Source organism: Amblyraja radiata, chromosome 28, assembly GCF_010909765.2.
Source record: "Amblyraja radiata isolate CabotCenter1 chromosome 28, sAmbRad1.1.pri, whole genome shotgun sequence".
NCBI lineage: Eukaryota > Metazoa > Chordata > Chondrichthyes > Rajiformes > Rajidae > Amblyraja > Amblyraja radiata.
This window is the reverse complement of record NC_045983.1, coordinates 15549657-15560674: the sequence shown is the minus strand read 5'-3', so window position 1 is coordinate 15560674 and position 11018 is coordinate 15549657. Positions and strand designations below refer to the sequence as shown.

Here is an 11018-nt window from a genome sequence, read left to right as displayed (position 1 = left end):
TTATGGGGACGGGAGACATTCGAGTTGTAGAGAGGTGGAGTGAGACATTTTGGTGGGAGAGAGAGGGGCGGGGTAGGTAGGAATGGGTGGGCGAGGTGCGGGATTGGGACGGGAAAGGGGTGGGGAGGAGGAAGAATGTGGGGTGGAGAAAAAGAGAGGGTTGGGGAGAGGAACGGGAAGGGAGAGAGGGATAGATCGAGAGGAAGAGGGACGGGAGAAGGAAGTGGACGGGGAGAGAGGGGTAGGTCGGAGGGAGAGGGGTGGGGGAGCGGGTGAAAAGGAACGGGGGGTTTGGGCGGTGGGGGGGGGGGGACTGGGGTGATGGAGATGAGGGGGTGGAGGGAGGGGAGGGATGGGGAGAGGGGGGAGGGTGGGGGGTTGATGTGAGGGAAGGGATGAGGAAGGGGTTGGGGCTGATAGGGGGACAGGGGAAGGTTGCGGTGGGGAAGGGATGAGGAAGGATGGAGGTGAGGGGTGGGTGGGGTGTTGGGGTGAGGAAGGGGTCGAGGGGCGGTGTGGGGACGGCGTATTGGGTCATCTCCCTCCATCCGCGGCTGTGTGAGGTGAATGATTCGCAGACTAAGCGGCGAGCGAGGCCGCGCTGCCATTGCCTACAGCGATCAGAGGAAAGTTAAAACATTTGGAAATTCTTTCCCCATTAAAAAAAAAATCCGCTTTATTTTGTCACATGGAAAAGTTTAGAAGCGAGTCCCTGAGAGAGTAGCAGGAGAGGCAGAGTTCAGGAGGAGTGCAGTGGGCTGGTCCAAGCTCTGTCCTGGCCTCGGGAAGGCGGGCGGACGGTCCCCGCGGTGGGGGCGCAATACCGGGCTGGGAGTAGGCGGCCCCGGGGCGAGAGGTGGAGGCTTCAGCGAGGGAGTGGAGACCGGGGTAGGGAGGGAAGGAAGGGTCCCGGGTGGCGAGGGTTGGCCCGGAGGGATGGTCCGGGGGGGGGGGGGGGGGGGTAGTCACTCGCCCCAGCCCCAGCCCATCAGTGTGGGAGCTGCTTAGGGCAGGGTCCTGGACCCAGCCACCTTCTGTCAGGGGTGGGCATGGCCACTGGTAGCAAAGTGTTCACCTCCATTCACATCCCCTCAGTGAGTGAAGCCCCCCTCCCCCCGCAGGAAGCGGTAGTTGGGGCTGGCGGCGGGTCTGGACCTGAAACGGTGACCAAACGTGGACCCGGTGCTGCCCAGCCCGCGGTTCCTTTGGCAGCTCTGTGTGTCCGGCCCACACATTCATATAGACGTCTCTCGGGCAGCACAGGGGCAGAGGCAGGGGAACACCACCACCCGCAGGTTCCCCTGCCAACCGCTCACCATCCAGGGTTGGAGGTGAAACCCGCTGCTTCGTCGTCACTGGTGTCACAGCCCGAACCCCCGCAACAGCCGAGTTGGTGGGAAGACGGAAAAACAGGCAGATGCTGAAAATCTGAAATAAAATCTCAATGGAGGATTCAGATTCAGATTCAATTTTAATTGTCATTGTCAGTGTACAGTACAGAGACAACGAAATGCATTTAGCATCTCCCTGGAAGAGCGACATAGCAAATGATTTAAATAAATAATAATTTATAATAAGGAGGGGGGGGGGGGGGGGGGGTTGGGGTTGGCAGACAGCGTCTGTGGGGAGAGGAACAGACCGGGTTGCGGCTCCGAGAGAGGAAGCTGCTCTGTGTTGCTGGACGGCGCCCCCCCCCCCCCCCCCCCGTGTTCACGGCGGCCAGTGGAGCCAGCGGCGCTCCGCCGGTCCTCGACTCTGACAGCGCCCGACTCGTGCTCCCGGCCGCCGGCGCAGGGTGGCGGTAGGAGCGAGGGTCTGAGCCGCAGGCAGCCGGGAACTGGAGAACCCGGACTCCGCCACTGAACCGCACCGGTCGCGCAGGGGAGAGGGGAGAGGATGGGAGAGAGAGGTGGAATGCAGTGATGAGGAAAGTGTGAGAGGGAGAGAGACAAGGCTCGGGAGAAGAGAAGGGGGTAGAGGGAAATGCCGGGGGGGGGGGGGGGGGGGGGGGGTGAATGGCAGGGTGGAGTGGGGAAAAGGGGATGTGGGGAGAAGGAGAATTGGGGAGGGTAAATGGGGGAGTGGAGGGGGAATAGAAACATAGAAAATAGGTGCAGGAGTAGGCCATTCGGCCCTTCGAGCCTGCACCGCCATTCAATATGATCATGGCTGATCATCCAACTCAGTATCCTGTACCTGCCTTCTCTCCAGATCCCTTTAGCCACAAGGGCCACATCTAACTCCCTCTTAAATATAGCCAACGAACTGGCCTAACTACCTTCTGTGGCAGAGAATTCCAGAGAATGTAATGAGGGGGACAGGGGAATAGGGCTGGTGAAGGGAAAGGGATCGAGAGAGGTGGACAATGGATGCGGTGAGGAGTAGGAGTGGGGAGAAGGGGGTGAGGACAAGAAGGGGAGTGATGGGGAAAATGAGGGGAAGTAGGGGGGAGAGAGGGAAGTGGCGACGGGAAGAGAACTGGGAGAAGGATGGGCCCGGGAGACCACCCTCGACTCTCACACTCATTGAGGAGTCTGCGCCACGGGTAGATGGGCTCTTGGTGGAGGGGAAGGGTTACACCGAGGGAAATAGTGGCAAAACGAGACAGGTGGGGAATGAGAGGAAAATAAGGGGGGTAGGCGGTAATTCAAGGGAGATGGGAATGTGGGGAAGGATTTAAGTAGGAGGTTGAGGAGAGTGTCAAGGGACGCCCCTCACTGCGGCCTGTGATCTTTGGTGCCGCTTGGAACAAGTTCGCGCCAAGACCCGGGACTGAGCAATGGCGGGGTAGGGGTCCGTAGACCTGGAGTTCGGTGGCCACAATAATCACCCCAGGCCTCCCTCCGCCGGACCTGCCCCTCACCTTCACCTAGCGCACCCCACCCCCCCCCCCCCCCCCCTCTGCTTGCTCCGTCCTCTTCCCTTCCCCATCCCACGATCCTCAGGCCCCTCATCGTCCTTTCCCTTTGCTTCTCCCGCCTCGACTCTTCCTATCCCCCTCTCTTCTCCTCTCCACTCAACCCTCTCCTCACCCTCCCTGGATATCTTCATTTACCTCTCTTCCCATCGCCCCAACACTCCCCCTCCCTGCACATCTCCCCTCACCGCCCCATTCTTTCTCTCCCGATCTTCCTCTGCTCCCATTCCCCACAATCGTATTCCCCTTTCCCTAACACCCTGCTCACCCCCCCCCCCCCCCCCCCATAGCATAATTTCCACCTGGCCGCTTCTCCCCACCTCACCCACCCCCTCCTCCACCCACTCCCCATCCCTCCTACATGCTTCCTGGTCTCACACCTCTTCCCTGCCCCTTCCCTCTCTTGTCCCCTTCCCAACGCGCCTCATTCCTCCCACCCACCCTCCCCCCCCCCCCTCAGCCTCACTCTCTTCCTCCGCCTGCGGTGTTGCCTCCCAACCCCCCTCGCCAGCTCTATCCCCATTCACTCCCCTCACCACTTCACCACATTCCCTCCATCCCCAACTCCCCTTCTACTCGTCACTCGGCCCCTTCCCCGTCTCCCGCCCCTCCCGTCCCGTCCCGTCCCTCCCCTCTCTGCCCCTCCCAGTGGCTTCTCCTCACCCCTCCCTCTGCTTATTCTAATAAGCGGTAAATGTCAGCGGGGAGGCGTCAGAGCGGCAGGCCGTGTTGCTGCGATGATTATCCCGCCGCTCCCAGGCTCCGGGCGGACACATTTGCAGTCTCCAGGTAAGCGGGTCCGGCTCCGGCCACCGGCTCAGGCGTCAGCCCAGCGCCGCCTCTCCCGCGGTCCCTGGAACACCGGCGCCCGTAGACCCTGCGCTGCCCCGGGACTCGCTGCATCTGCCGGCGGCTCGGCCGGGTCCTGTCCTGCCCTCCCGGCCTGGCCCGTCCTGGCTGGGGGTGGGCTAGCCAGGGACAGGGAGCGCGGATCGAGCACCGGCCCGGGGTGGTGCCGAGAGATCCACTCGGGGTGTCTCCGGTTCGGGGTTCCCGGAGCTGATGGTCCCGGTGAAGCCCGGACTGTCCCGGGGCCGCGCTGCCGCTGAGCCGAGCGGAGCGAGCGACTCGGGCGCTGTGGCCGCGGAGGGGTTAACGGCTACGGGAGCGAGCGCGCATTTCCGGGGATCAGACGCACTTTATTCAAAGGATCGGCGAGCGGCCGCGCTGGGAACCTGCCGTCCACCCGTGTAGCCCGGAGCCTGAGCCCCCTCGCCGGCCTGCGGCTCGCTGCCGTCTACCGGCCCGGGGAGGGGGAGGGGGGGGTTGTGAATGAGGGGCTTGGGGCTAGTTTAGTGTTTGAGTGGGTAGACGGGGTAGGGGTGATGGCGATGTTTGGATCGGATGGTGTGGAGTTTGCTGGATGGAGTTCGGGCGGGGTCAGGGTCAGATGGGGAGTGAGAGTGTCGGGGTGGGTGGGGAGAATGTCGGGGTGAGGAGGCAGAGTGTCGGGGTGGGTGGGGAGGTTGCCCGGCGCTAGCATTGGCGGACAATGAAGGGTTAACGGGTGCGCGGCTGGCGAGCGGGACCCGGTAAATATAAATAGCCCCGTCCTCCAGTGATGTAATTTGTGGAGTGCCCGCAGGGGGTTGTGATTCGACCCCCTCCCCGCCTCGCCAGCCACACTAACATGTATAAGAGGTGGCACCGCGCAGCCTCTGCTCAATCGGCCTCCGAATCCGGGGCTGGGACGGCGGCCCCACCGCCCGCGCTGCCGCCGACCCGGGCGCGTCCCCAGGTAAAAGCCGGCCGCCCCAACAACCCGTTAACGGGACCTTTCCGCCGGGGTATCCCAGCCCGCCAGCCGGGTTACCGCGGGCTCGCCGCCCCGGGATAGGGTGACCAACACCCCCAGCCACGGGACCCAAGGAGGGGCATCGCGGGGCGGCTCGGGGTGGGCAGGGCGTCCCGCCGGAGCGGAGGGCTGGCCGGCCGGGTGAATGGGGAAGCCGGTGGGGTCGGATGGAGATGGGTCAGTGAAGCTTAACAGGAGAGCGGGGATTGGGGGAATGTGAGGTGGGCGGACAGGGAGATTGTACCGTGGGGTTGGAGATTGTACCGTGAGAGAGGGAGGGTTGTGGGGTGGCCGGAGACGGTAGGTTTGGCTGATAGTGAGATTGGAGTGTCCGATGGACATGGGTCAGTGGGGATTGGGAGCATTGGCTGGAGAGGAGGGTCAGTGAGGGTGGCCGGAGAGTGGGGGTGGGGGGCGGAGATGGGTCAGTGGGTGGGGGCGGTCTCTGTGAGCAGCTCCCTCTGCCCTCGTTCACTGTGCTGTATTCGGCCGAAGGTGGCGAGATGATGCCGATGCTGGACACCATGGAGGTGCCGAACCACGCCAAGCAGCTCCTCCTGCAGCTCAACCGGCAGCGGACCAAGGGCTTCTTATGCGACGTGATCATCGTGGTGCAGAACGCGCTGTTCCGGGCCCACAAGAACATCCTGGCGGCCAGCAGCGTCTACCTGAAGTCATTGGTGGTTCACGACAACCTGGTGAACCTGGACCCGGAGATGGTGAGTCCCGGCACCTTCCGCACCGTGCTGGACTACATCTACACCGGCCGCCTCAACGAGTACGAGCAGGGCAACGAACAGAGCCTGGGGGCCATTCTGGCCGCCGCCAGCTACCTGCAGCTGCCCGACCTGGTCGCCCTCTGCAAGAAGAGACTCAAACGCAACGGCAGCTATTTGCACATCAGGAGCGGCCTCTCGTCCTACGGCAAACTGGCGCGGGGTCTCCGCACCGCCACCCCCGTCATCCAGTCCTGTTACTCGGTGCCACCACGGCTGATGGACGGGCAGCCCCTGCACACCATCAACACGAACTCAGGGGAGCTGTACGCCCCGCCTTCTCACGGGAACCGGCTGCCGGACCAGGCGGCGTCGCAGCTGCTGGGCCTCGACCTGTCCAAGCGGAGCCCGCAGGGCGAGGCGCACTCTGGCGACTCCAGGCAGACCAGCCCGCCGGCGGGCGGAGCACACGTGGCCAACGGGGCCTTGGGCAAGGAGCAGGCGGGCGGCGGCCTCCACCCCATGGAGACGGACGAGGTGCTGGGGCCGGAGGTCGGCATGTACCGGAGCGGCCTGGGGAAGGGGCAGGACGAGGTGTGCCACTGGTTCAAGCAGGAGCCGTTGCCCTCCTTCCTGGACGAGTGCCAACGGGAGAAGGGGGCGAGGGGAGAGCGGCAGGAGCACAGGGGGGAGGTGGGGGCGGGAGGCCCGGTGCTGCCGCCGCACCCTCCCCCGTCAGCCCGCTACCAGAGGTTAGGCTGCGAGGAGGCGGAGGACGAGAAGAGCAGCAGCGAGGAGACGAGCAGCGACGAGCCGGGCGCGTCCGGAGCCGCCGACCGCTACCAGTGCGGTCACCTGGGCTACGAGCCCGAGCACTTTGGCGACAACCTGTACGTCTGCATCCCGTGCGGCAAAGGCTTCCCCAGCTCGGAGCAGCTGAACGCACACGTGGAGAGCCACACCGAGGACGACCTGTTCCACAAGGATCTGGCCGAACCGCCCGCCCCCTTCGCCGACAAGCCGAGCGAGCTGGTGCGGCCCTACCGCTGTTCCAGCTGCGACAAGTCCTACAAGGACCCAGCCACGCTGCGGCAGCATGAGAAGTCCCACTGGCTCACCCGGCCCTACCCCTGCAACATTTGCGGCAAGAAGTTCACACAGCGCGGCACCATGACCCGCCACATGCGCAGCCACCTGGGCTTGAAGCCGTTCGCCTGCGAGGCGTGTGGGATGCGCTTCACCCGTCAGTACCGCCTCACCGAGCACATGCGCATCCACTCGGGCGAGAAGCCCTACGAGTGCCAGATCTGCGGCGGCAAGTTCGCCCAGCAGCGCAACCTCATCAGCCACATGAAGATGCACACGGCCGACTGCAAGCCCAAGCTGGACTTCGGCGATGGCGTCTACCCGCTGGCCAAGTTCGCCGCCGCGCACCTGGGCTTGAGCCAGGACAAGGCGGTGGAGATCCTAAGCCAGGGCGGGCAGCTGGGGCACGAATCATACCCCCCGCCCTAGGGCGCCTGTCCTCCCCTCGCCGTGGCCTTCACCCCCGGCCCCAGCCCGCACAGGGAGTGGTGGGCGGGACTGTGCGGCCCAGGCCGATATTTGCCTTATGGTTTGAACTGTACAATGTGAGCACCCGGGGAGCTCCCAGCCGGCTCCCTCCATACACAGCACCTCAACCCACGCCACTGAGCCGAGCCGCCCCACCATCCCAGTAGGCGGGACCTTTGTTTAATCGCTTTCACCAGTTTATATTCGAAATGTTTCTGAAAAATGTCCGTGTGATTTCTAAACTTTATCCTGGGACAAAACCACTAAAGCCCACGCCGCCTCGCCGCTGTCCGCCTGGCTCTCCCTCGCCAGGTGGTGATGCCGGGCGCGTATATATTCAGCACACCAGCTTTCAACTCCACACTGTGACTGCGACAACGCCGGCCCGGGGCACCGCCACCCCCGGACAGGTGGCACCGCCGCGCCTTCCTCCACAGTCGCCCTGAAGGAACCTGCTCTAATGTAGAGACACTCCCCGGTGAGATGGACACAACTTGCGGGTGGATTCCTGGTATCGCAGGGCGAATGCCTTAAGGATTGGAGATGACAGCGCGGAGCGGGGATGATGATGGGTCCTTAACTAACCACGGGATAAAGTTGGAAAGTCCAGGTCGGTTATTAAGTCACTTATTAAATGCAGTATTTTAGCATGAGCTGCAACTTGCCAGTATGGTTACTTCTGTGTTTTTTGTTTGCAGGGATTTGTAAAGATTTCCTATTTTGTATGTCCTATTGGATTTGGGTGGGATGCATGTCCAATGTGATTGCTGTGGCGAGTGTCAAACACACGCTCTGTAAATTAACTAGAACCAAAGTCAGTCCGTGCAGACACCGACCCAAATATATTTTTTAAGAAAACAAAATTTAAAAAGCCAAAATACAATTAATTCACAACGTTGCAATACAAAACAGTATTTTTATAAATGTTTTTTGCATTAAAATGAATGTATTTATTGCATGTATTTGTACTGTGTTTATTTTAAATCAGTCTGTATAAAATGCTTCGATGGGATAATGTTTCTATAATTGTATTTTTGTAAATCAGCAAAACCAAAACTTTTCACCGTGAAACTGGTTTCTATAAAACACCAAATATCAATTAAAACGTTACAGACGTGGCTTTTAATCTCCATTTTTATTGGACTGGTAGTTAAATGAATACTAATTAGCGGTTAAACCTCCTGCTACATAGCAATGGCTGTCGATCACACGGGGGAAGAGGTGCGTGCGATGTTACAAGACCGGCAGAAGCCTACTGGAAACTGACGGCTCAGCGGCGCGTCCTGCGAAAGTGTTCGCGACTCACCTAAATTATATTGCACTCACTTTCACTGCACTAAAACCAAGAGCTTCCTCTATCCTATGAAGCACATCAACACGAAATAAAACCAAATGCAGGCACCTAGCTATGCTCTAGCTAAACCTAACCACTTAAGACTATGTGTTAAAAAAATAAAACAATGAAAACCAGTTCTGAAATGTGTAAAATAAAGCAACTTTTGAAATTCCTTATGCCCCTTAAAAGGCTTAAATCCCAACCATCAGAGGAAGGAACTGGGAGCCCTGTGCCTCTACACTCACAACGTTGAGTAGTTGGCTCAGCTACTTGATAGCTTGGCACAGAGCAGGGATTTGGAAACCACCAGGTATCTCAATCATTGGGCCTGCAGTGTAACTCAATTCCCTTCCACCCTCCTCCAGCAGATATTTTGCAAGGCAAGATTCTCTCTCTCTAACTCTCGCCAAATGCCAAAGGTCTTGGACATCGAGCGGTGTTTGAAAGGGCAGATGTATAATACTGGTTCACATAAGGATCTGCTTATGCAACACACTCTCTGCCCTACACCTGACTCACCGCAGTCCAGTCCAGCACCAAGGACACTATTAAACCTCACTTGGATAAAACATCCCTCTAATTCAACTTGTATAGGCTCCATCCTGCAAAGAACACACGTCAACCTGATAGGCTGATGCCAGGAACACTCTCGCAATTAAAAGTGGCCTCTGGCTGTAGCATGTGGCTGTGACCCCTGACACAATCTCTCAGGCTAAGCCTCCACCACCGCCCTGTTCTCAAGCTGACGCAAAGTTCTCTTTGCAAACTTTTTTTTTGTGTGTGTGAAATTTCTCCTGTCTAAACATTGACACGGTAGACCCAGCAGCAAAACAAATCATCAGAGGCTGGCACCTTTCTGCTCTGCCAATCTGACGAGACAGATCAGGATAGGGGTAGGTATTGCAGAGCGGTTGTGCTCCGTCTCTGCCACAAATGTACCAGGCTCCAATGGAACAATCCCATCAGGGAGTGTCCCTGCCTTCAATGTGTGCAACAGCTGCCTCTCACTAACCTGCATCAGGATGCTCAGTTGTCACTATTAACCCACCACGACTAGCTGCTCCTAAAGAACCATCGAGACGAATCATCAGGACCTGCATTCTTCAGCTTGCTTGATTTGGTGCCCTTGGAATCACACAATCTTCTGCTGCATATTGATTCTCATCATCTCTTAATGTTAGCTTTTTAATGGAGGAGTAGGTAGCCATGTCAAGCCTGGGCCTCCCGACGACACTCACTGGAATCCACAGAATGGCAGTTTTCCTGGCTCTGCTGCTTCATCCCACCTTGGCCCACTTCAGAAACACGGGGATGGCTCTGACGGGCACGTTGCGAGTTATGGCCTTCACCCTCATGTTGCGGTCGTCTGTCAGCAGCACCACGTCACGGCGCAGATGAATGGGCTCATCTGTCGGAAGAGAAAGAGCACAGGTCACCAATCACACTGCCTCCACATCCCCAACCACAATGCCTCCACATCTCCAACCAACCTTGCTGGCTCCACATCTCCAACCAACCTTTTTGGCTACACATCCCCAACCAACCTTGCTGCCTCCACATCCCTCTGTCCCACTTAGGAAACTTCTGGAGACTTTGCGCCCCACCCTAGGTTTCCGTGAGGTTCCCGGAGGTTTTTGTCAGTCTCCTACCTGCTTCCACTACCTCCAACCTCCGGGAACCGCACGGAAACCTTGGGTGGGGCGCAAAGTCTCCAGAGGTTTCCGTTCAGGTTTCCTAAGTGGGACAGGGGCTTAATAACCAACCTTGCTGGCTCCACATCCCAACCAAACTTGCTGGCTCCATATCCCTAACCAACCTTGCTGGCTCCACATCCCCAACCAACCTTGCTGGCTCCACATCCCCAACCAAACTTGCTGGCTCCACATCTCCAACCAACCTTGCTGCCTCTACATCCCCAATCAAACTTGCTGCCTCCACATCCCAACCAAACTTGCTGGCTCCATATCCCTAACCACTTTGCTGGCTCCACATCCCCAACCAACCTTGCTGGCTCCACATCCTCAACCAAACTTGCTGGCTCCACATCTCCAACCAACCTTGCTGGCTCCACATATCCAACCAACCTTGCTGGCTTTGCATCCCCAACCAACCTTACTGCCTCTACATCCCCAACCAAACTTGCTGGCTCCACTTCCCCAACCAACCTTGCTGGCTTCGCATCCCAAACCAACCTTGCTGCCTCTACATCCCCAATCAAACTTGCTGCCTCCACATCCCCAACCAACCTTGCTGGCTCCGCATCCCCAACCTACCTCACCGGTTCGGCTGTCTCGTGCTCATATCCAGGTTACACTGAGGGGTCCGTGCAGTAGTGGATTAGAACACACCACACAGTGACCCATCAGCGTACCTACCCATGGACAGGAACACTTTGTTTATTTTAATGTGCTTGTGAACAATGCCCTGGCAGCGTAACATTGCTGCAGCTTCATAAATTCAGGATGCTGGCACTGCTGATGTGAAGCAGGCAGCCTGGGGAGGAAGAGGGATGGGTGTCAGCCAGTGAAGGAGTGAAACGAGCTGTTCAAATGGCTGAAGTCAGATACTCTCAGTCACAGAGCATCAGCCTACACACGGGAAGACTACAATTCTGCTCTTATGTTTTAGTTTCCTCATGTG

General features: G+C 58.7%; 2 protein-coding genes across 2 annotated transcripts in view; one reads left to right on the top strand and one right to left on the bottom strand.

The window, feature by feature from the left end:
• The first annotated feature begins 3559 nt into the window (after positions 1 to 3559).
• On the top strand, positions 3560 to 8160 carry hic1 (HIC ZBTB transcriptional repressor 1). Its single transcript, XM_033045899.1, has 2 exons — positions 3560 to 3706; positions 5268 to 8160. Exons 1-2 carry the CDS (start codon positions 3655 to 3657, stop codon positions 7001 to 7003), a joined length of 1788 nt encoding a protein of 595 aa, XP_032901790.1. The 5' UTR covers positions 3560 to 3654; the 3' UTR covers positions 7004 to 8160.
• The window catches only part of smg6 (SMG6 nonsense mediated mRNA decay factor), a 293373-nt gene continuing 290513 nt past the window's right edge, over positions 8159 to 11018 (bottom strand). Inside the window, exon 19 of the mRNA XM_033045897.1 lies at positions 8159 to 9786. Within this exon, the coding sequence (XP_032901788.1) occupies positions 9656 to 9786 (131 nt within the window). The 3' untranslated portion in view covers positions 8159 to 9655. The remainder of the gene's footprint in view (positions 9787 to 11018) is intronic.